Source organism: Dermochelys coriacea, chromosome 23, assembly GCF_009764565.3.
Source record: "Dermochelys coriacea isolate rDerCor1 chromosome 23, rDerCor1.pri.v4, whole genome shotgun sequence".
Classification (NCBI taxonomy): Eukaryota; Metazoa; Chordata; order Testudines; family Dermochelyidae; genus Dermochelys; species Dermochelys coriacea.
In genome coordinates, this window is record NC_050090.1 from 16,743,788 (window position 1) to 16,764,650 (window position 20,863).

General features: G+C 69.1%; 3 protein-coding genes across 3 annotated transcripts; all 3 read left to right on the forward strand.

The window, feature by feature from the left end:
- The first annotated feature begins 1,548 nt into the window (after positions 1-1,548).
- On the forward strand, positions 1,549-9,998 carry AVPR2 (arginine vasopressin receptor 2). Its single transcript, XM_038381988.2, has 3 exons — positions 1,549-1,876; positions 3,049-3,859; positions 9,723-9,998. The coding sequence occupies exons 2-3, from the start codon at positions 3,055-3,057 to the stop codon at positions 9,902-9,904; spliced, it is 987 nt and encodes a 328-aa protein (XP_038237916.1). The 5' UTR covers positions 1,549-1,876; positions 3,049-3,054; the 3' UTR covers positions 9,905-9,998.
- A 1,220-nt stretch (positions 9,999-11,218) lies between these two features.
- On the forward strand, positions 11,219-17,355 carry NAA10 (N-alpha-acetyltransferase 10, NatA catalytic subunit). Its single transcript, XM_038381844.2, has 8 exons — positions 11,219-11,367; positions 11,579-11,677; positions 12,846-12,904; positions 13,190-13,235; positions 13,432-13,547; positions 15,579-15,623; positions 15,769-15,853; positions 17,104-17,355. The coding sequence occupies exons 1-8, from the start codon at positions 11,347-11,349 to the stop codon at positions 17,296-17,298; spliced, it is 666 nt and encodes a 221-aa protein (XP_038237772.1). The 5' UTR covers positions 11,219-11,346; the 3' UTR covers positions 17,299-17,355.
- A 1,407-nt stretch (positions 17,356-18,762) lies between these two features.
- On the forward strand, positions 18,763-20,078 carry NUDT16 (nudix hydrolase 16). Its single transcript, XM_038381419.2, has 3 exons — positions 18,763-19,042; positions 19,333-19,605; positions 19,881-20,078. Exons 1-3 carry the CDS (start codon positions 18,785-18,787, stop codon positions 20,064-20,066), a joined length of 717 nt encoding a protein of 238 aa, XP_038237347.2. The 5' UTR covers positions 18,763-18,784; the 3' UTR covers positions 20,067-20,078.
- The last annotated feature ends 785 nt before the right edge of the window (positions 20,079-20,863 follow it).

Here is a 20,863-nt window from a genome sequence, read left to right on the forward strand (position 1 = left end):
AGGCGTCCTGGCTCCCAGCCCCCCTGCTCTGACCCACCAACCCCCACTCCCCTCTCAGAGCCAGGAGAGAACCCAGGAGTCCGGGCTCCCAGGCCCGCACTAGGGGCAGTGATTGACTGGCTGTGGGGGCAGACGTTCTTCCCTCAACAGTTCGGGCTTCTGCCCCCACATCCACAGGGACGGGGGGGACTCCCTAGGCACCTCGTAAGGGGGATTCGGGGGCACGCAGGGGCGCTGGCAGAAGCCCAAAAATTTGCTGTATCAAGATGGAGTCGCGGGGGGGAGGCGGTAAAAAACGAGGAAACGATTTTATGGCGATTCCGGCTCCCTGGCGAAGCCATGCCAGGAAATTCCAGCCCCACGGGCGACACCCCTCGCTCCCGACCCGCAGCCCCCCAGCCCCACTGGCGCCCCTCACTCCCAACCCGCAGCCCCCAGCATCCCTCGCTCCTGACCCGCAGCCCCCCAGCCCCACTGGTGCCCCTTGCTCCCGACCCACAGCCCCCAGCCCAGCCAGTGCCCCTCGCTCCCGACCCGCAGACCCTCAGTCCAGCAGATGCCCCTCGCTCCCGACCTACAGGCCCCAGACCCCCCCATGCCCCTCGCTCCTGACCCACAGCCCCCCATCCCTGCCAGCGCCCCTCGCTCCCGACCCGCAACCCCCAGCGCCCCCCAGTGCCCCTCACTCCCGACCCGCAGCCCCCCAGCCCCCCAGTGCCCCTCGCTCCCGTCCTGCAGCCCCCCAGCCCCGCCGGCCCCCGTCAGTCCCGACTCGCAGCCCCCAGCCCTGCCAGCGCCCCTCAGTCCCGACCCGCAGCCCCCAGCCCTGCCAGTGCCCCTCACCCCTGACCCACAGCCCCCCAACCCGCCCGGCGCCCCTCGCTCCTGACCCGCACCCCCAGTGCCCCCCAGCGCACCTTGCTCCCGACCTGCAGCCCCCAGCCCCGCTGGCACCCCTCGCTCCCGACCTACAGCCCCCCAGCCCTGCCAGCACCCCTCGCTCCCGACCCGCAGCCCCCAGCCCTGCCAGCACCCCTCGCTCCTAATCCGCAGCCCCCAGCGCCGCCAGCGCCCCTCACTCCTGACCTGCAGCCCCCCCAGCTCTGGAAACAAGCCCCCCCAGAGCCTGGAGAGAACCCAGGAGTCCGGGCTCCCGGCCCCTGCCCAATTCCCTAGAAGCTGATACCATCTTCCTAGCATGAGTCTCTGACTAATGGGGCGTTGAATGACGTACAAGAAACATTGGGGGGGGGACACGGGGGGGGTGAATTCCTGGGCGGGGGGAAGCTGCTATAACAGCCCTAAAGTCCCTAAATCTCCAGGGTGCAGGCTAGTGGTTAGGGGGCGGTGGGGGCTGGGAGCCCGGACTCCTGGGTTCTCTCCCCGGCTCTGGGAGGGTCGTGGGGGCTGGTTTATTAGAGCAGGGGGGCTGGGAGCCAGGACTCCTGGGTTCTCTCCCCAGCTCTGGGAAGGGAGGGGAGTGGGGGTGATAGCACGGGGGGGGCCAATCACCCTCCCCATCCCGCTGGGGCTCAGAATCCAGCAAGATCTTTATTTATTCTGGCCGGACTCCAGGATCCGCCTTCTCTCTTTTACCTCGCCTGGGTGGTGGGGGGTCCAGCCACCTGCTGATTTTAAGCCCCACCCCAGACCCCCCATTACTCTGCCTGTCTCTCAACAGAGCCCCAGCTGTCATCTCTTGGGGGTCTGGCGCTTGAGCCTCCACCTCTCCAGGAAAGGGGGGGCTAGGGAAAGAACCCAGGAGATCGGGAGTGGGGGTATCTGTGGCTGGGTTTGTTCTGGGGGGTCCCAGACCAACAGGGGGTGAACCCCGAAAGAAAACTTCACCTACACCAGGTGGGTGTTCTGAGCACAGGTGAGTGCAGGGACCCTCTTTATAGGTTTGGAGGAGAGAACCCAGGAGTCCTGGCTCCAGCCCACTTGCTCCATCCCACCAGCCCTCTCCCAGAACTAGGGGTATCAGCAGAGTTGGGGGGACCCAGGGGGGCTGTAAGACAGGTGCAGAGCTGGGGGGGTAGGAAACCTAGTTGGAGGGGAAGGGGGCTAGTGGTTAGAGCAGCGGGGAGGGGGGACTGGGAGTCCGGACTCCTGGGTTTTCTCCCTGACTGTTACTGACTCACTGGGTGACCATGGCCACGTTATTTACTCTCCCTGTGCCTCAGTTTCCCTGTGTGAATGGGGGTCTCTGGCCCTTCCAGGGGCCCTGGCCGGGGTTCCTCCATGTCTCTGCCCAGAAGGGTCCAGTCTGGGGGAGCAGCCCCAGCTGACACCCCAGGCCCGGTTGCACTGGCAGACCAGTGGGTGGCTCAGCTGCACAACCAGGGGCCTGGCCGCGTCGTGCGGCGACACTGCTGGGGGTGACAGGGGCCCGCGCCGGCCGGTGGCTTTGCCGAAGGGCTGGTTGTGGTGGTGTGGCATTGGCCGGCTGTGTTCTAGTTCTCACCTCGGTGCCCAGCCCTGCATTGTGTGTCGCATTCGTAATTTCACTGTCCCCCAACCCTGCAGCGTTCGCTCCCCTGGTACCGGCGCAGCCCGGGCTGCATCGTGAGCTTGTGTCGCACCCTTGGGTTGCCTTCCCCCAGGTTGTGTTTCCTTGCGGTGCCACGCTGGGTTCGCGTGGTGTGTTGTGCGGCTGAGTTGTGCCTCTGCACAAGGGTTTCGCTGCAGCGTTCCCTGGCATTCCACTGCGGTGCTGCATTGTTGGCTGGCCAGTGTGTGTCGCATTCTGCCCTTGCACTGGTTGTTTCTGCATTGTGCTAAGGTGTTGCCGTGTTCCCCAGCATTGCACTATTGTGTGGCACTGGATTGTTGCATGGCTTTGCACAGTTGATTCCCACCGTGTACCTCTGCTGCGCTATTATACGATGTTGTGGCGTGGAATTGCACCGTTACCTGACCGCGCAGGGTTGTTTGCACAGTTGTGGTGAGTTGTGCTGCATTGCTGTGTTGCATTCCTGCACAGTGCTGCATCGCAATGTTTAGTGACGTGGCACCGGGGGGCTCGCTGCCCCCCCTCTCTCCCTCCAGCCCGCCATGCCCAACGCCTCCCTGGCTCCCAACGCCTCCTTCCCAGATGCCCGCGACCCCGCCCTGGCTGCTGCCGAGGTGACCGTCTTGACCGTCATCTTCCTGATGGCCACGCTGAGCAACGGGCTGGTGCTGAGGGCGCTGGGCCGGCGCCGGGCTCGCTCCGCTCCCATGCACCGCTTCATGAGCCACCTGTGCCTGGCCGACCTGGCGGTGGCCCTCTTCCAGGTGCTGCCCCAGCTGCTGTGGGACGTCACCGACCGGTTCCTGGGCCCCGACCCCCTGTGCCGGGCCGTCAAGTACCTGCAGGTGGTGGCCATGTTCGCCTCGTCCTACGTCATCCTGGCCATGACCTATGACAGGCACCGGGCCATCTGCCGGCCGGCGGTGGCCTTGCGGCGGGGCCGGGTCAGCTGGAAGGCCCCGTTGGTGGCAGCGTGGGGATCCGCACTGCTCCTCAGCCTGCCCCAGCTCTTCATCTTCTCCAAGGTGCGGCTGCCTGAGGGAGCCAGCGACTGCTGGGCCACCTTCGCTGAGCCCTGGGGGGCCCGGGCCTACGTCAGTTGGGTCACCCTGATGGTCTTCGCCTTGCCCACCCTGTTCATCGCTGCCTGCCAAGCCCTGATCTTCCGGGAGGTGGCCAGGAGCCTGGGGCGGGGCCCCCGGGGAGCCCAGGGCAGGGGGGTCTCGGCGGCCGTGGCCAAGACACTGCGCATGACACTGGTCATTGTGTTGGTCTATGTGCTCTGCTGGGCCCCCTACTTCTGCGTCCAGCTCTGGGCCGTGTGGGACCCCTGGGCGCCTGTAGAAGGTGAGACACCCCCCCCAGGGCTGGAGACCAACCCCCCTGCCCCGCAGCCCTGACCTCTCCCCCAGGCCAGAGAACGACCCCCCACATCCCCCCAAATCCCCCCTGGCCCGGAGACCTCACCCACCCTGCATCCCACCACCGCCCCCAGGCTGGAGACTTTACCCCCCCACCCAGCCCAGACTCCAGCACACCCCCGAACCCCACCCAGTTCCCAGCCCAGAGACCTCACCAGGGGGCTGTGGGTCGGGAGTGAGGGGCACCAGTGAGACTGGGAGCTGTGGGTCGGGAGTGAGGGGCACTGGCAGGGCAGGGGGCTGTGGGTCGGGAGTGAGGGCACCGGCAGGGCAGGAGGCTGTGGGGCGGCAGTGAGGGGCACCAGTGAGACTGGGAGCTGTGGGTCGGGAGTGAGGGGCGCTGGCAAAGCCAGGGGCTACGGGTCGGGAGTGAGGGGCACCAGCAAGGCAGGGGGCTGCGGGTCGGCAGTGAGGGGCACCAGTGAGACTGGGAGCTATGGGTCGGGAGTGAGGGGCACTGGCAGGGCCAGGGGCTACGGGTCGGGAGTGAGGGGCACCGGCAGGGCAGGGGGCTGCGGGTCGGGAGTGAGGGGCACCAGTGAGACTGGGGGCTGGGGGTCGGGAGTGAGGGGCGCCAGCAGGGCAGGGGGCTGTGGGTCGGGACTGAGGGGCACCAGTGAGACTGGGGGCTGGGGGTCGGGAGTGAGGGGCGCCAGCAGGGCAGGGGGCTGTGGGTCGGGACTGAGGGGCACCAGTGAGACTGGGGGCTGGGGGTCGGGAGTGAGGGGCACCGGCAGGGCAGGGGGCTGCGGGTCGGCAGTCAGGGGCACCAGTGAGACTGGGAACTGTGGGTCCGGAGTGAGGGGCACCAGCAGGGCAGGGGGCTGTGGGTCGGGAGTGAGGGGCACCGGCAGGGCAGGGAGCTGCGGGTTGGGAGTGAGGGGCACCAGTGAGACTGGGAGCTGTGGGTAGGGAGTGAGGGGCACTGGCAGGGGGCTGTGGGTCAGGAGTGAGGGGCGCCAGCAGGGCAGGGGGCTGTGGGTCAGCAGTGAGGGGCACCAGTGAGACTGGGGGCTGTGGGTTCGGAGTGAGGGGCACCAGCAGGGCAGGGGGCTGTGGGTCGGGAGTGAGGGGCACCAGTGAGACTGGGAGCTGAGGGTCCGGAGTGAGGGGCACCGGCAGGGCAGGGGGCTGGGGGTCGGGAGTGAGGGGCACCGGCAGGGCAGGGGGCTGCGGGTTGGGAGTGAGGGGCACCGGCAGGGCAGGGGGCTGTGGGTCGGGAGTGAGGGGCACCGGCAGTGCAGGGGGCTGTGGGTCCGGAGTGAGGGGCACCGGCAGGGCAGGGGGCTGCAGGTTGAGAGTGAGGGGCACCGGCAGTGCAGAGGGCTGCAGGTTGAGAGTGAGGGGCACCGGCAGGGCAGGGGGCTGCGGGTCGGCAGTGAGGGGCACCAGTGAGACTGGGAGCTATGGGTCGGGAGTGAGGGGCACTGGCAGGGCCAGGGGCTACGGGTCGGGAGTGAGGGGCACCGGCAGGGCAGGGGGCTGCGGGTCGGGAGTGAGGGGCACCAGTGAGACTGGGGGCTGGGGGTCGGGAGTGAGGGGCGCCAGCAGGGCAGGGGGCTGTGGGTCGGGACTGAGGGGCACCAGTGAGACTGGGGGCTGGGGGTCGGGAGTGAGGGGCGCCAGCAGGGCAGGGGGCTGTGGGTCGGGACTGAGGGGCACCAGTGAGACTGGGGGCTGGGGGTCGGGAGTGAGGGGCACCGGCAGGGCAGGGGGCTGCGGGTCGGCAGTCAGGGGCACCAGTGAGACTGGGAACTGTGGGTCCGGAGTGAGGGGCACCAGCAGGGCAGGGGGCTGTGGGTCGGGAGTGAGGGGCACCGGCAGGGCAGGGGGCTGCGGGTTGGGAGTGAGGGGCACCAGTGAGACTGGGAGCTGTGGGTAGGGAGTGAGGGGCACTGGCAGGGGGCTGTGGGTCGGGAGTGAGGGGCGCCAGCAGGGCAGGGGGCTGTGGGTCAGCAGTGAGGGGCACCAGTGAGACTGGGGGCTGTGGGTTCGGAGTGAGGGGCACCAGCAGGGCAGGGGGCTGTGGGTCGGGAGTGAGGGGCACCAGTGAGACTGGGAGCTGAGGGTCCGGAGTGAGGGGCACCGGCAGGGCAGGGGGCTGGGGGTCGGGAGTGAGGGGCACCGGCAGGGCAGGGGGCTGCGGGTTGGGAGTGAGGGGCACCGGCAGGGCAGGGGGCTGTGGGTCGGGAGTGAGGGGCACCGGCAGTGCAGGGGGCTGTGGGTCCGGAGTGAGGGGCACCGGCAGGGCAGGGGGCTGCAGGTTGAGAGTGAGGGGCACCGGCAGGGCAGGGGGCTGCGGGTCGGCAGTGAGGAGCACCAGTGAGACTGGGGGCTGTGGGTTCGGAGTGAGGGGCGCCAGCAGGGCAGGGGGCTGCGGGTTGGGAGTGAGGGGCACCAGTGAGACTGGGGGCTGTGGGTTGGGAGTGAGGGGCACCAGCAGGGCAGGGGGCTGTGGGTCGGGAGTGAGGGGCACCAGTGAGACTGGGGGCTGTGGGTTGGGAGTGAGGGGCACCGGCAGTGCAGGGGGCTGTGGGTCCGGAGTGAGGGGCACCGGCAGTGCAGGGGGCTGTGGGTCGGCAGGGAGGGGCACCAGTGAGACTGGGAGCTGTGGGTCCGGAGTGAGGGGCACCGGCAGGGCAGGGGGCTGCTGGTAAGGAGGGAGGGGAGCCGGCAGGGCAGGGGGGAGTGAGGGGTGCTGGCAGGGCCAGGGGCTATGGGTTGGGAGTGAGGGGCACCGGCAGGACAGGGGGCTGTGGGTCCTGAGTGAGGGGCACCAGTGAGACTGGGAGCTGAGGGTCCGGAGTGAGGGGCACCGGCAGGGCAGGGGGCTGGGGGTCCGGAGTGAGGGGCAACAGCAGGGCAGGGGCTGTGGGTCGGGAGTGAGGGGCACCAGTGAGACTGGGAGCTGAGGGTCCGGAGTGAGGGGCACCGGCAGTGCAGGGAGCTGTGGGTCCGGAGTGAGGGGCACCGGCAGGGCAGGGGGCTGCGGGTTGGGAGTGAGGGGCACCAGCAGTGCAGGGGGCTGTGGCTCCGGAGTGAGGGGCACCGGCAGTGCAGGGGGCTGTGGGTCGGCAGTGAGGGGCACCAGTGAGACTGGGAGCTGTGGGTCCGGAGTGAGGGGCGCCGGCAGGGCAGGGGGCTGTGGGTCGGGAGTGAGGGGTACCGGCAGGGCAGGGGGCTGTGGGTCCGGAGTGAGGGGCACCGGCAGTGCAGGGGGCTGCGGCTTAGGAGGGAGGGGCACCGGCAGGGCAGGGGGCTGTGGGTCCGGAGTGAGGGGCACCGGCAGGGCAGGGGGCTGCTGGTAAGGAGGGAGGGGCACCGGCAGGGCAGAGGGGAGTGAGGGGCGCCGGCAGGGCTGGGGGGCTGCGGGTCGGGAGGGAGGGGCGCCAGCAGGACAGGGGGCTGTGGGTCGGGAGTGAGGGGCACCGGCAGGGCAGGGGGCTGTGGGTAGGGAGTGAGGGGCGCCGGCAGGGCAGGGGGCTGCGGGTCGGCAGTGAGGAGCACCAGTGAGACTGGGAGCTGTGGGTCCGGAGTGAGGGGCACCGGCAGGGAAGGGGGCTGTGGGTCGGGAGTGAGGGGCACCGGCAGGGCAGGGGGCTGTGGGTCGGGAGTGAGGGGCACCAGTGAGACTGGGAGCTGTGGGTCCGGAGTGAGGGGCACCGGCAGGGCAGGGGGCTGTGGGTCGGGAGTGAGGGGCACCGGCAGGGCAGGGGGCTGTGGGTCGGGAGTGAGGGGCACCCGTGAGACTGGGAGCTGTGGGTCCGGAGTGAGGGGCACCGGCAGGGCAGGGGGCTGTGGGTCCGGAGTGAGGGGCACCGGCAGGGCAGGGGGCTGCGGGTTGGGAGTGAGGGGCACCAGTGAGACTGGGAGCTGTGGGTCCGGAGTGAGGGGCACCGGCAGGGCAGGGGGCTGCTGGTAAGGAGGGAGGGGCGCCGGCAGGGCAGGGGGGAGTGAGGGGCGCCGGCAGGGCAGGGGGCTGCGGGTCGGCAGTGAGGAGCACCAGTGAGACTGGGGGCTGTGGGTCGGGAGTGAGGGGCACCAGTGAGACTGGGGGCTGTGGGTTCGGAGTGAGGGGCGCCAGCAGGGCAGGGGGCTGCGGGTTGGGAGTGAGGGGCACCAGTGAGACTGGGGGCTGTGGGTTGGGAGTGAGGGGCACCAGCAGGGCAGGGGGCTGTGGGTCGGGAGTGAGGGGCACCAGTGAGACTGGGAGCTGAGGGTCCGGAGTGAGGGGCACCGGCAGGGCAGGGGGCTGGGGGTCGGGAGTGAGGGGCACCGGCAGGGCAGGGGGCTGCAGGTTGGGAGTGAGGGGCACCAGCAGTGCAGGGGACTGTGGGTCGGGAGTGAGGGGCACCCGTGAGACTGGGAGCTGAGGGTCCGGAGTGAGGGGTACCGGCAGGGCAGGGGGCTGTGGGTCGGGAGTGAGGGGCACCGGCAGGGCAGGGGGCTGCAGGTTGGGAGTGAGGGGCACCAGCAGTGCAGGGGACTGTGGGTCGGGAGTGAGGGGCACCCGTGACATTGGGAGCTGTGGGTCCGGAGTGAGGGGCACTGGCAGTGCAGGGGGCTGTGGGTCCGGAGTGAGGGGCACCGGCAGGGCAGGGGACTGCGGGTTGGGAGTGAGGGGCACCAGTGAGACTGGGAGCTGTGGGTCCGGAGTGAGGGGCGCCGGCAGGGCAGGGGGCTGTGGGTCGGGAGTGAGGGGCACCCGTGAGACTGGGAGCTGTGGGTCCGGAGTGAGGGGCACCGGCAGTGCAGGGGGCTGTGGGTCCGGAGTGAGGGGCACCGGCAGGACAGGGGGCTGCGGGTTGGGAGTGAGGGGCACCAGTGAGACTGGGAGCTGTGGGTCCGGAGTGAGGGGCACCGGCAGGGCAGGGGGCTGTGGGTCCGGAGTGAGGGGCACCGGCAGGGCAGGGGGCTGCTGGTAAGGAGGGAGGGGCGCCGGCAGGGCAGGGGGGAGTGAGGGGCGCCGGCAGGGCTGGGGGGCTGCGGGTCGGGAGGGAGGGGCGCCAGCAGGGCAGGGGGCTGTGGGTCGGCAGTGAGGGGCACCAGTGAGACTGGGAGCTGTGGGTCCGGAGTGAGGGGCACCGGCAGGACAGGGGGCTGCGGGTTGGGAGTGAGGGGCACCAGTGAGACTGGGAGCTGTGGGTCCGGAGTGAGGGGCACCGGCAGGGCAGGGGGCTGTGGGTCCGGAGTGAGGGGCACCGGCAGGGCAGGGGGCTGCTGGTAAGGAGGGAGGGGCGCCGGCAGGGCAGGGGGGAGTGAGGGTCGCCGGCAGGGCAGGGGGCTGCGGGTCGGGAGTGAGGGGCACCCGTGAGACTGGGAGCTGTGGGTCCGGAGTGAGGGGCACCGGCAGGACAGGGGGCTGCGGGTTGGGAGTGAGGGGCACCAGTGAGACTGGGAGCTGTGGGTCCGGAGTGAGGGGCACCGGCAGGGCAGGGGGCTGTGGGTCCGGAGTGAGGGGCACCGGCAGGGCAGGGGGCTGCTGGTAAGGAGGGAGGGGCGCCGGCAGGGCAGGGGGGAGTGAGGGGCGCCGGCAGGGCTGGGGGGCTGCGGGTCGGGAGGGAGGGGCGCCAGCAGGGCAGGGGGCTGTGGGTCGGCAGTGAGGGGCACCAGTGAGACTGGGAGCTGTGGGTCCGGAGTGAGGGGCACCGGCAGGGCAGGGGGCTGCTGGTAAGGAGGGAGGGGCGCCGGCAGGGCAGGGGGGAGTGAGGGTCGCCGGCAGGGCAGGGGGCTGCGGGTCGGGAGGGAGGGGCGCCGGCGGGGCTGACCTCCCCCCCTTTCCCCCCCAGGACCAGCCTTCACCCTGCTGATGTTACTCGCCAGCCTGAACAGCTGCACGAACCCCTGGATTTACGGGGCTTTCAGCAACAGCGTCTCGGGGGAGCTGAGCCGGCTCGTGTGTCCCCGGCTGTCCCGGCGCCGCGCCGGGTCCCTGCCCAGCCACTCCCCGCTCACGGGTACCTCGGCCTGAGAGCCCCCCGCGGGCAGCCAGGGAGACGGGGGGCTCTCTGGGGACAGAAGTGGTGTCCTACAAGGTGGAGCAGCCTGGCGGGGGGGGTCTGGCTTTGGGGGGGATTGTTCTGGGGGTCTCGCAGTGGGAATCTGGGTGGGGGGGGTCACTCGGGTGAGGCCTGCATCCATTTGGGGGAGCAAAGGGAGCCCCCCATTTACCCCCACTTCCTGAGGGTCCAAATCTGCCTCTGTCAAAGTCACCCCAATAAAAATTGGGGAAGGAGAGAGAGGGTCTGTGATCACTGGGGCAAAGGGGGGAGCCGGGGGCTGCGGGTCGGAAGTGAGGGGCACTAGGGGCGGGGGGGGGGTAGGCGGACGGGGTGCAGTTTGCGCCGATCACCAGTTGACGGCGTCACAAATCAATTGACTTCGACCCGCTTTTGGATAAACCCACCTGCCCCTGCCCCCGGAGGCGGGAGGGAACCCAGGCGTCCGGGCTCCCAGCCCCCGCAGTGGGATCCCTGTCCGCCCTGCGCCCCTCGCCCAGGCCTCGGGCCTGCTTCTTTCACATCTGGGCAGGTGTGTGGTGGGGGGCCCAGCACCCTGAAAACCTTCCCCTGCCCCCGTCCCCGTCCCCACCCCCACCCCCCGGCTCCGTGCCCAGGCGCTGTCCCCACGAACTCGCCATGGGAGGGGCCCCCTTTGCGCGGGGCTGGGGACGTTAGGGACACCCCCAGCTGTGACAGCCCCATCCCCAGGAGCCACGGGGAGGGAGGGTTGGGGGCACTTCTATAGGGAAGCTCACAGCCTTAGCACATGGCCCTAGCTGCGCCCTCATGGGACCATGCCGCTGTCACTCTAGGCCACTTCGGCTTCTGATTGGCTGCTGGCAGGAATAGGCGGAAATCTAAGGGGGCAGGCGCTGACCGGCTGGTTAGAGGCCGGTGAAAGCGTCAATCGCGCTCATCCTGGCCTGTTATTGGTTGTGTCCACTCTGCCCCCGAGAGGGTGATTGGACAGCTCCTGTGCATTGTGCTCTGTGACTGGTTGAAAGGTGTGGAGGGGCAAGATCATAAGCAACTTCGGGGAATGAGATTGGTGGGGAGGCGGGACATGCGCCCCATCATTGTGTCCAATTGGCCGGCAACACCCGCCCGGCCTCGCGACATCAACCTTCCTCCTTCCGGCGGATTGGCTGAGCCTGCACCCAATGGACGGGGCGCGTGCTGCGATCCCGCCATACGATTGGCTGATCCTGGGGACGCGTGGGCGGGGCGTGACCCCTGCTCCGCTTCTCGATTGGCTGCAACCACCCTCTGCCGCCCCCCGACCCCTCGCACGGCCAGGGATTGGCCGGAGCCGCCCGGGGAGGCGGGTCCTGCCCTGGATCCGCCCCCTGGGTCTCGGCAGCCGCGCGGAGCCGCCGCCGAGAGACGCGGAGCCGGAGCCGGAGCCGGAGCCATGAACATCCGGAACGCGCGGGTGCGGGGGCGGGGCCGGGGCCGGACGCCTGGGTCCCCGGGGGGCTGGGGGCGGGGCCGGACGCCTGGGTCCCCGGGGGGGCGGGGCCGGACGCCTGGGTCCCCGGGGGGCTGGGGTGTGAGGGGGGGCAGTGCAGTGTCGGAGTGAGGAGGGGCTGGGGGCGGGGCCGGACGCCTGGGTCCCGCGCTGACCCCGCCCCCTCCCCCCGCAGCCCGAGGACCTGACGAACATGCAGCATTGCAACCTGCTCTGCCTGCCCGAGAACTACCAGATGAAATATTACTTCTACCACGGGCTGTCCTGGCCGCAGGTGCGCCCCGGACGCCTGGGTTCTCCCCTGGGGGGGCCGGGACGCCTGGGTTCTCCCCTGGGGGGTGGAGGGAGAGGAGGGGGGCCGGGACGCCTGGGTTCTCCCCTGGGGGGGGCGGGACGCCTGGGTTCTCCCCTGGGGGGGCCGGGACGCCTGGGTTCTCCCCTGGGGGGGCCGGGACGCCTGGGTTCTCCCCTGGGGGGTGGAGGGAGAGGAGGGGGGCCGGGACGCCTGGGTTCTCCCCTGGGGGGGCCGGGACGCCTGGGTTCTCCCCTGGGGGGTGGAGGGAGAGGAGGGGGGCCGGGACGCCTGCGTTCTCCCCTGGGGGGGCCGGGACGCCTGGGTTCTCCCCTGGGGGGGCCGGGACGCCTGGGTTCTCCCCTGGGGGGGGCCGGGACGCCTGGGTTCTCCCCTGGGGGGTGGAGGGAGAGGAGGGGGGGCCGGGACGCCTGGGTTCTCCCCTGGGGGGGGCGGGACGCCTGGGTTCTCCCCTGGGGGGGCCGGGACGCCTGGGTTCTCCCCTGGGGGGGCCGGGACGCCTGGGTTCTCCCCTGGGGGGGCCGGGACGCCTGGGTTCTCCCCTGGGGGGTGGAGGGAGAGGAGGGGGGCCGGGACGCCGGGTTCTCCCCTGGGGGGGCCGGGACGCCTGGGTTCTCCCCTGGGGGGTGGAGGGAGAGGAGGGGGGCCGGGACGCCTGCGTTCTCCCCTGGGGGGGCCGGGACGCCTGGGTTCTCCCCTGGGGGGGCCGGGACGCCTGGGTTCTCCCCTGGGGGGGCCGGGACGCCTGGGTTCTCCCCTGGGGGGTGGAGGGAGAGGAGGGGGGCCGGGACGCCTGGGTTCTCCCCTGGGGGGGCCGGGACGCCTGGGTTCTCCCCTGGGGGGTGGAGGGAGAGGAGGGGGGCCGGGACGCCTGCGTTCTCCCCTGGGGGGGCCGGGACGCCTGCGTTCTCCCCTGGGGGGGCCGGGACGCCTGGGTTCTCCCCTGGGGGGTGGAGGGAGAGGAGGGGGGCCGGGACGCCTGCGTTCTCCCCTGGGGGGGCCGGGACGCCTGGGTTCTCCCCTGGAGGCTGTTCCAGGGGAACCGCGGTTACAGGCAGGCAGGAAGGGACGTCTCCTGGGGCTAATTCCTCCTGGGCCCCCGATCTCACCCTGGCCCTTCTCCCCCAAGCTCTCCTACATCGCTGAGGACGAGAACGGCAAGATCGTGGGCTATGTGCTGGCCAAGATGTGAGTCATGGGGCCAGGGCATCAGCAGCCCCCCAGTTCCTCCCCCACCCTGGCCTCCCTTGTCCCTCCCCTGTCTTGGCTCCTCTCGTCCCCTGCCCTCTCAAACCCCCCACTCCTCCTTCCTGGTGCCTCTGCTTACTGCCCCTGCACCCTCCAAGCCCCCCACTGCCCCCCCACACTCCCTCTGCTCCTCCCTGCCCCGGTCCCCGTCACGCCCCGCCTTGTCTGCCCGTGGGGCTGTCTCGCCCCTCAGGCTCTGCACTGACCTGTTTCCTATTACCTTAGGGAGGAGGACCCCGACGACCTGCCCCATGGACACATCACCTCCCTGGTGCGTGGGGTGCTCCCTGGTGTGTGGGGGAGGGGCTGGAGGAGGGGTGGGCGCTGCCAGACTTGAGGGGGGTCTGGAGCGGAGGGGTGCCTGGGAGTTATTGGGGGGCTGGGCTGACTGGGGTGGGTGCTCCCTGTTCGAGGGGGGGCTGGGTGCAGGTTGAGATGCCCCCTCACTCACCTCTTGGTCCCCCTAGGCTGTGAAACGCTCCCACCGGCGCCTGGGGCTGGCACAGAAGCTGATGGACCAGGCGTCCCGCGCCATGATCGAGAACTTCAACGCCAAGTACGTCTCCCTGCACGTCCGCAAGAGGTGAGCCTTCCCCCCCGCGGGACCCCAACCCCCTGCCTGGCACCCCCATCCCCTACCCTGGGACCTTCCTGCCTCGGATCCCCTTTGTCACACTGCCAACCCCCCTGTAACAGGTTCCCCCCGGGGTCCCACTGAGCCTGTTGGTCCCACCTGTGCAGCGCCATACACGTGCTGAGATCAGCTCTGCCTGGGGGAGCTCGGCTAAGGAACTGCCCAGTTACTCAAGTGCCCCCCCCCCGACTGTAAACCCCCAATGGAACTGTCAGGCGCTGCCCCAGGAATTGCACAGCGCAAGCTCGTGACGGTTCCCCCTCCCGTGATGTGGAGAGGGAGGTGCCTGGCTTTCTGCCCCCAGGCAGGATTTCCACCCCCTGGTTTTAGAGCCAAACCAAGTGTATTAACTACAACAGAGAGTTTATAAGTGACTCTAAGGGAGAGCAGCAGATGGAAGCAGATCACCCAGCAACTAAACAAAGCCCCAAACTGAGCGTCCCACTTGCTAGGTGGGGTGTAAATCAGCCAATTCTCATCTGGGGCGATGAACCGGCCGGCAGGTTCTTATGGCACAAGCTGCCTTGGCTTTCCCAGGTTTTCATGCACAAGTCCCCTGGGCCCAGCACTTGCCCCTCAGGCGTTTCCAGGGGTGGTGGTGTAGGGAGAGCGAGGTCCCCCTATGATGTTACTGTTCCCCTGTCATGGGGTCCCCGAGCGATGCTCTGGAACTGCTCCCTACGAAGCCGGGCAGGACTCTGGGGGAGTCTCCTCTCGGGGAGCAGCCTGTCTGCAGGACACACAGCTCACCTGGCTCCCCCCTTCCTGGGTCTGACCCCGGAGCATTCAGCATCCACTGCCCCTCCGTGCACTTCCCACCGCAAGTCCGCCCAGGCGGGGTCCTGGGGGGCCAGAGGGTACTGCCCCCCAACTTTACAGTCAGATGGGACTCTCAGCCTGCCGGGGAAACAGAAGGTTTATTAGACGACAGGAACATGGTCTAACACAGAGCTTGTAGGTGCAGAGAACAGGACCCCTCAGCTGGGTCCATTTTGGGGAGCAGTGAGCCAGACAACCCCATCGGCACTTCACTCCATGTCCCCAGCCAGCCCCAAACTGACTCCCCCCCCCCAGCTCCCTCTTCTGGGCTTTGTCCCTTTCCTGGGCCAGGAGGTCACCGGATCCCTTTGTTCTCCAACCCTTTAGCTCTCACCTTGCAGGGGGAAGGGCCCAGGCCATCAGGTGCCAGGAAACAGGGTGTCGGCCATTCTCTGTGTCCAGACCCCTGCACCACCTGCCCTCTAGGGCTCTGCAAGGATCACGCACCCTTATCCCACCCCCTAGATACTTGAGAACTGCATGGGGGAAACTGAGGCACCCCCACACTATTCAGAGGAAGCATTAAGAACAGTCCCGCTTCGTCACACTCCCCTTTTCTATCTTCTCCCCACTTGCTGGAAAGCTCTTACCTGGGTCCCACACTTCCCATGGTGTAAGGCAATCGCGGAGAGGTTTCTAGTGGACCCAGTCCCTGGGGTGACACTGGTGTGTGGGTGCGTTTCCTCAACGAGCCTTTTTGCTGTCCTACCTGAAAGGCGGCTTGTCAGGAGATTGAAAGCAGGCGCGCACACGCACACGCACTCTGACGTGGAGAATGACACCCCCCTAAGGTGCACTGTGCACAACATCCGAATTCCATGACAATGGTGAATATTGGGGTGTCCCACCGCCAACCCTGTCTCCCACCCCCTGCCCTGCCGGTGACAGCTCAGCCCCCTGACTGCTGGGTCTGGGTCACCCCTGGAACCAGCTGTGTTTCCTCACCCAGCCCCTCAGAGCAAGTCTCCCCCACCCAGGTCTGAGCCCCTGTGTACCCCACCTCTGCCCAGAGAACCTGCATAGCTGGGTAATGGCCCCCTCCCCTACTGGTCCCTGCCTCCCTTTTTCTCCCTGCCCTCTCTCCCGGGGGGGGGGCCTGGACCAAATGACGCCTCATGTCCCCATTTACTGACACGCCCCCCCCCCCCGCTTCTCTTGCAGTAACCGGGCAGCTCTTCACCTCTACTCCAACACCCTCAACTTCCAGTGAGTGTGGGCTGGGGGGGTGGCTGGCAGGGGACAGAGGGAAGCGGGGGGGGCTGCCAAGAGGCCAGCAGCGGGGCTGGGGGGGGCAGGACAGTGTCTACCTGGCACCCCCCCATTGATAATGTGCTCCCCACACGCCCCCCAGGATCAGTGAGGTGGAACCCAAGTACTATGCTGACGGGGAAGATGCCTACGCCATGAAACGGGACCTGACCCACATGGCGGACGAGGTTCGGAGAACGTGTCCCCCCCCAGCCCCTCCCACCACAGAACCCCCCACCCTGCAGGGGCCCCTCACTCCCGACCCAACACCCCTGCCAGCCCAGCCCTGCCCCCCCACAGCACCTCCTGACCCAGAACCCCCCACCCTGCCAGGGCCCTGCCAGCCCAGCCCTGCCCCCCCAGCCCTGCTGGGGCCCCTGCCAGCCCAGCCCTGCCCCCAGCCCCTCCCAACCCAGAACCCCCCACCCTGCCGGGGCCCCTGCCAGCCCAGCCCTGCCCCCCCCACCAGGGCCCCTCACTCCCGACCCACCCCCCCCCAGCCCTGCCAGGGCCCCTCACTCTTGACCCACAGCCCCTGACAGCCCAGCCCCTCCCGATCCAGAACCCCCCACCCTGCCAGGGCCCCTGCCAGCCCGGCCCTCCCCCCGCCCCCCCCCCCACCCCAGCCCTGCCGGGGCCCCTGCCAGCCCAGCCCTGCCACCCCCCCCGCCGGGGCCCCTCACTCCAGACCCACAGCCCCCACAGCCCTGCCGGAGCCCCTCACTCCTGAGCCACAGCCCCTGCCAGCCCAGCCCTGCCCCCCCAGCCCCTCCTGACCAAGAACCCCCCAGCCCTGCCGGGGCCCCTCACTCCCATCCCACAGCCCCCACCCCCCCAGCCCTGCCAGGGCCCCTCACTCCTGACCCGCAGCCCCTGCCAGCCCGGCCCCGCCCCCATCTCCAAGCTCTGCCGGTGCCCCTCACTCCTGACCCACAGCCCCTGCCAGCCCAGCCCTGCCCTCCCAGCCCCTCCTGACCCAGAACCCCCCAGCCCTGCCGGGTTCCCTCACTCCCATCCCACAACCCCCACCCCCCAGCTCTGCCAGGGCCCCTCACTCCTGACCCGCAGCCCCTACCAGCCCGGCCCCACCCCCATCTCCAAGCTCTGCCGGTGCCCCTCACTCCTGACCCACAGCCCCTGCCAGCCCAGCCCTGCCCTCCCAGCCCCTCCTGACCCAGAACCCCCCAGCCCTGCCGGGGCCCCTCACTCCCATCCCACAGCCCCCACCCCCCCAGCTCTGCCAGGGCCCCTCACTCCTGACCCGCAGCCCCTGCCAGCCCGGCCCCACCCCCATCTCCAAGCTCTGCCGGTGCCCCTCACTTCCGACCTGCAGCCCCTGCTAGCCCAGCCCTGGGCTCCCCTGCAGCTCTGCCGGTGCCCCTCATTCTGACCCACAGCCCCTGCTGTCAGGCTCCCCTGAACCCTCCTCTCCCCACAGCTGAGGCGGCAGCTGGAGCTGAAGGAACGGAGCCGACAGCCGGCGCTGGAGCACAAGGCCAATCATGGGGGTGACTGCTGCCCGGGGGTGCCGGGGGGCCCCGAGGACAGCGGGGGAGACAGCAAGGACGTGAGCGAGGCCACAGAGAGCACAGATGTGAAGGACAGTTCTGAGGCCTCCGACTCGCCCTGCTAGGGCCCCGCTGTGGGGCACCCCGGCAGCTAGCTCAATAAAGGTCACTGCTGAGCCATGGGGTGTGTGTGGTCTCTGCCCTGCTGCTGGGAGGGTGCCTGGCAGGGAACAGCCCCTAGGGACCCCACCAATGGGGCAGCCTGTGACGAAGCGGGACTGTTCTTAATGTTTCCTCTGGATAGTGTGGGGGTGCCTCAGTTTCCCCGATGCAGTTCTCAAGTATCTAGGGGGTGGGATGGGGGTGTATGGTCATTGCAGAGCCCTAGAGGGCAGGTGGTGCAGGGGTCTGGACACAGAGAATGGCCGACACCCTGTTTCCTGGCACCTGATGGCCTGGGCCCTTCCCCCCTGCAAGGTGAGAGCTAAAGGGTTGGAGAACAAAGGGATCAGGTGACCTCCTGGCCCAGGAAAGGGACAAAGCCCAGAAGAGGGGGCTGGGGGGGAGTCAGTTGGGGTCTGGCTTGGGACGAGAAGTGAAGTGCAGACGTGGTTGTCTGGCTCACTGCCCCCCAAAATGGACCCAGCTGAGGGGTCCTGTTCTCTGCACCTACAAGCTCTGTGTTAGACCATGTTCCTGTCGTCTACTAAACCACCTGTTTCCCCTGCCGGCTGAGAGTCCCATCTGACTGCAAAGTTGGGGGGCAGGACCCTCTGGCTTCCCCAGGACCCCGCCTGGGCGGACTGGCTGTGGGAAGTGCACAGAGGGGCAGAGGATGCTGAATGCTCCGAGGTCATACCCAGGAAGCGGGGAGCCGGGTGAGCTGTGTGTCCTGCAGACAGGCTGCTCCCCAAGAGGAGACTCCCCCAGAGTCCTGCCCGGCTTCATAGGGAGCAGATCCAGAGCGTCGCCCGGGAACTCCGTGACACAGCCCCCCTTGGGGTCATGTGCCCCTGCTCTTGCAGCCTGTAGCTCCCTGGACTGGACCAGGGGAGCCCCAGCCCCCCAACTTCCTTGCTCTGGAGTGTCTCTACTGGCAGCATGAACACGGGGGCATGGGGGCGTCTGGACACAGCCTGGCCCCTCCTGAGGTATCAGAGTTGTGGAAGGTCCGCAGCCCCCTCACCACAGAGAGTCCTGCCTCCACTTCCCCCCATAACCACCCTGGGACCCCCTGCCCCAGGTTCCTGAGGAGGGGGCGTGGCCCAGGGTGGTTATGCACTGGGCACTGCAGGGCTAGGGGTTGTTGGCCCTCCCCAGCCGCCTTAACCATCTTCCATATGAGGGAAACTGAGGCACACACTGTATTCATACCCCCTATTACAGGAACTTCCCAGTCTATTGCTGTGGCACCCTAGAGCCCCTTCTCCAGCCCCCCTGCTGACTCCCCTTTTCTAGGACCCCCTGATCCAGCCCCCTGGGATCCTGTCCCAGGGCCCCCTGGAGATCCCGCTGTGGGCCTGGGCGACGTGATTGGCCAGCACCTTGGCATGTGGGCGGGGCTACGTTCCCTTCGCCCCGCCCCCGCGGCCCCGCATTCGCCCCGCCCACATGAGGGGCCGTGCGCGTCTCAGTGTCCCATTGGCGGGCGCTGATTGGCCGCGGCGCGCCCGCCCCTCCCGCTCCCCGCAGAAAGGGGCGGGGCCCTGCAGGAGGCTGGAGGCGGCGGCGATGGGCGAGTCCCGGGTCCTGTCCCGGGCCGAGGCGCTGCAGCTCGGGCCTGGCTGGAGACACGCCTGCCACGCCCTGCTCTACGCCCCCTGCCCTGGCCGCCTCTTCGGCCGCGTCCCGCTGCGCCACGCCGTGCTGGTGAGGGCTGGGGGGCTGAGTTAGGGGGGCCCTGGGAGCTGGGGGGCTCCTGGGGGGCTGAGCGGGGGGCTGGGGGGGCTGAGATGGGGAGTTCCGGGGAGCTGGGGGGCTGAGTTGGGGGTGTCCCCCTGGGGAGTTGCGAGGCTTGAGGGCCTCGGGGGGGGGCGAGCCTCAGATAGAGGCCCTTGTGGGGGGGCTTCAAGGGCAGAGAGAGACCTGGGTGGACGAATCTACGGGGAACTGTCTCAACTCCCCACCTCCCAGAGCCCCCCGTTAACCCTGCCCCCCAGATGCAGATGCGCTTCGACGGGCGGCTGGGGTTCCCGGGCGGGTTCGTGGACCCCCGGGACAGCTCGCTGGAGGCCGGACTGAACCGGGAGCTGCGGGAGGAGCTGGGGCCCGGGGCGGCCCCCCTGAGCCTGACCGAGGGCGACCATCTCGGGGCGCGCTTCGCCGAGACGCCCCAGCGCCTGGTGGCTCATTTCTACGCCAAGCGGCTCAGCCTGGAGCAGCTCCGGGCCCTGGAGGACGGAGCCACGAAAGCCGAGGACCACGGGCTGGAGGTGGGGGGCCCGCTGTGGGGAGCTCGGCTCGGCACCGCACTGTGGGGTTTGGAGGGGCTGGGCGGGGAGGGGGGCGCGGGGGGCTGGTGGCTGGGAGGGAGGTGCTGTGGGGTTTGGGGGGGCGCTGGGGGCCTGGGAGGGGGATGCTGTGGGGTTTGGGGGGGCTGGGCGGGGAGGGATCGCTGGGGGGCTGAGAGAGGGGTGCTGGGGGGTTTAGAGGGGCTGGGCGGGGGGGCCTTGCTGTCGCCGCTCATAGCCGGCCCGTCTCGTTGCAGGTCCTGGGGCTGGTGCGTGTCCCCCTCTACACGCTGCGGGACGGGGTGGGGGGGCTCCCCACTTTCCTCTCCAACAGCTTTGTCGCCAGCGCTCGGCAGCAGCTTCTCCAGGCGCTGGGGGCCCTGGGGCTGCTGTCCGAGGCCGAGCTCCGCCAGGCCGACGCCGTGTCCCGGAAAGGACTCTGACCCCCACCCCCGCAAAACGACTCCTGGTGGGGGGGCTGGACTCTGTATCCAGCCCCTGCCCCACACCCAACCTGTCCTGCGCTTGGGAGATGGGTGCAGGGCTGGGGCTCGGAGCCCCCAAAGGGAGCAGCCCCCCTACTTTTTGCATGGGGAGAGCGACCCAGGTGTCCGGGGGGGGATGGAAGTACAAGGGGGGAAGCTCTGACTGGGGAGGGGTTCAGGGGACAGCAGGTTCAGCCCCCCCCAAAAAAAATCCTAACGGGGGGCTGTGAAACTTCCCTTCCAGGCAGGAAGAGGTTAAAGCAACAAAGATACCCCTCTCACCCCCCCGGCTCGGTTTGTGGGTGAATCAAGGGGGGGGGGTCAGGTGCTGCGCGCGGGCGCACACACACACACCGCACAACTCCCCTGCTGACCCTTGGTGTTTCTGGGCGAGCCAACGCTAATAAACCGGCTGGGGGTGGGGGGGACAGTGCTGAGACAGGAGGGAAGTGGAACAGGTGGGGGGCAGGGATCCCTCCCCAGCCCTGCCGGTGCCCCTCACTCCCGACCCCCAGCCCTGTGTCAGTCTCTCAGGCTGGGGGTCTGTGGCTCTGTCCATGTCATGCGGAGAGAGTGGGGGTGGGCAGAAGGGAAGGGGGGGCCCTTCCCTCACCCCGAGCCCTGCGGGGGTGAGATGGGAGGGGTGTATCTGTCTAGGGAGTCTGTCTAGCCCCCCACAATCCTGACACACCCGCGTGGGGGAGGAATCATGGTGAATTCCTGTCCCCCCGTGGGGAGTGGAGTACAGGAGGGGG

Bases quoted from the DNA above. Each gene is read 5' to 3' on its own strand.
- AVPR2 (XM_038381988.2), top strand. From the start codon at position 3,055: ATGCCCAACGCCTCCCTGGCTCCCAACGCCTCCTTCCCAGATGCCCGC. The intron at 3,860-9,722 runs GTGAGACACCCC...TTTCCCCCCCAG, and splicing joins CCCCTGGGCGCCTGTAGAAG to GACCAGCCTTCACCCTGCTG.
- NAA10 (XM_038381844.2), top strand. From the start codon at position 11,347: ATGAACATCCGGAACGCGCGG. The intron at 11,368-11,578 runs GTGCGGGGGCGG...CTCCCCCCGCAG, and splicing joins TGAACATCCGGAACGCGCGG to CCCGAGGACCTGACGAACAT. The intron at 15,624-15,768 runs GTGAGTGTGGGC...CACGCCCCCCAG, and splicing joins TCCAACACCCTCAACTTCCA to GATCAGTGAGGTGGAACCCA.
- NUDT16 (XM_038381419.2), top strand. From the start codon at position 18,785: ATGAGGGGCCGTGCGCGTCTCAGTGTCCCATTGGCGGGCGCTGATTGG. The intron at 19,043-19,332 runs GTGAGGGCTGGG...CCTGCCCCCCAG, and splicing joins CGCTGCGCCACGCCGTGCTG to ATGCAGATGCGCTTCGACGG. The intron at 19,606-19,880 runs GTGGGGGGCCCG...GTCTCGTTGCAG, and splicing joins CCGAGGACCACGGGCTGGAG to GTCCTGGGGCTGGTGCGTGT.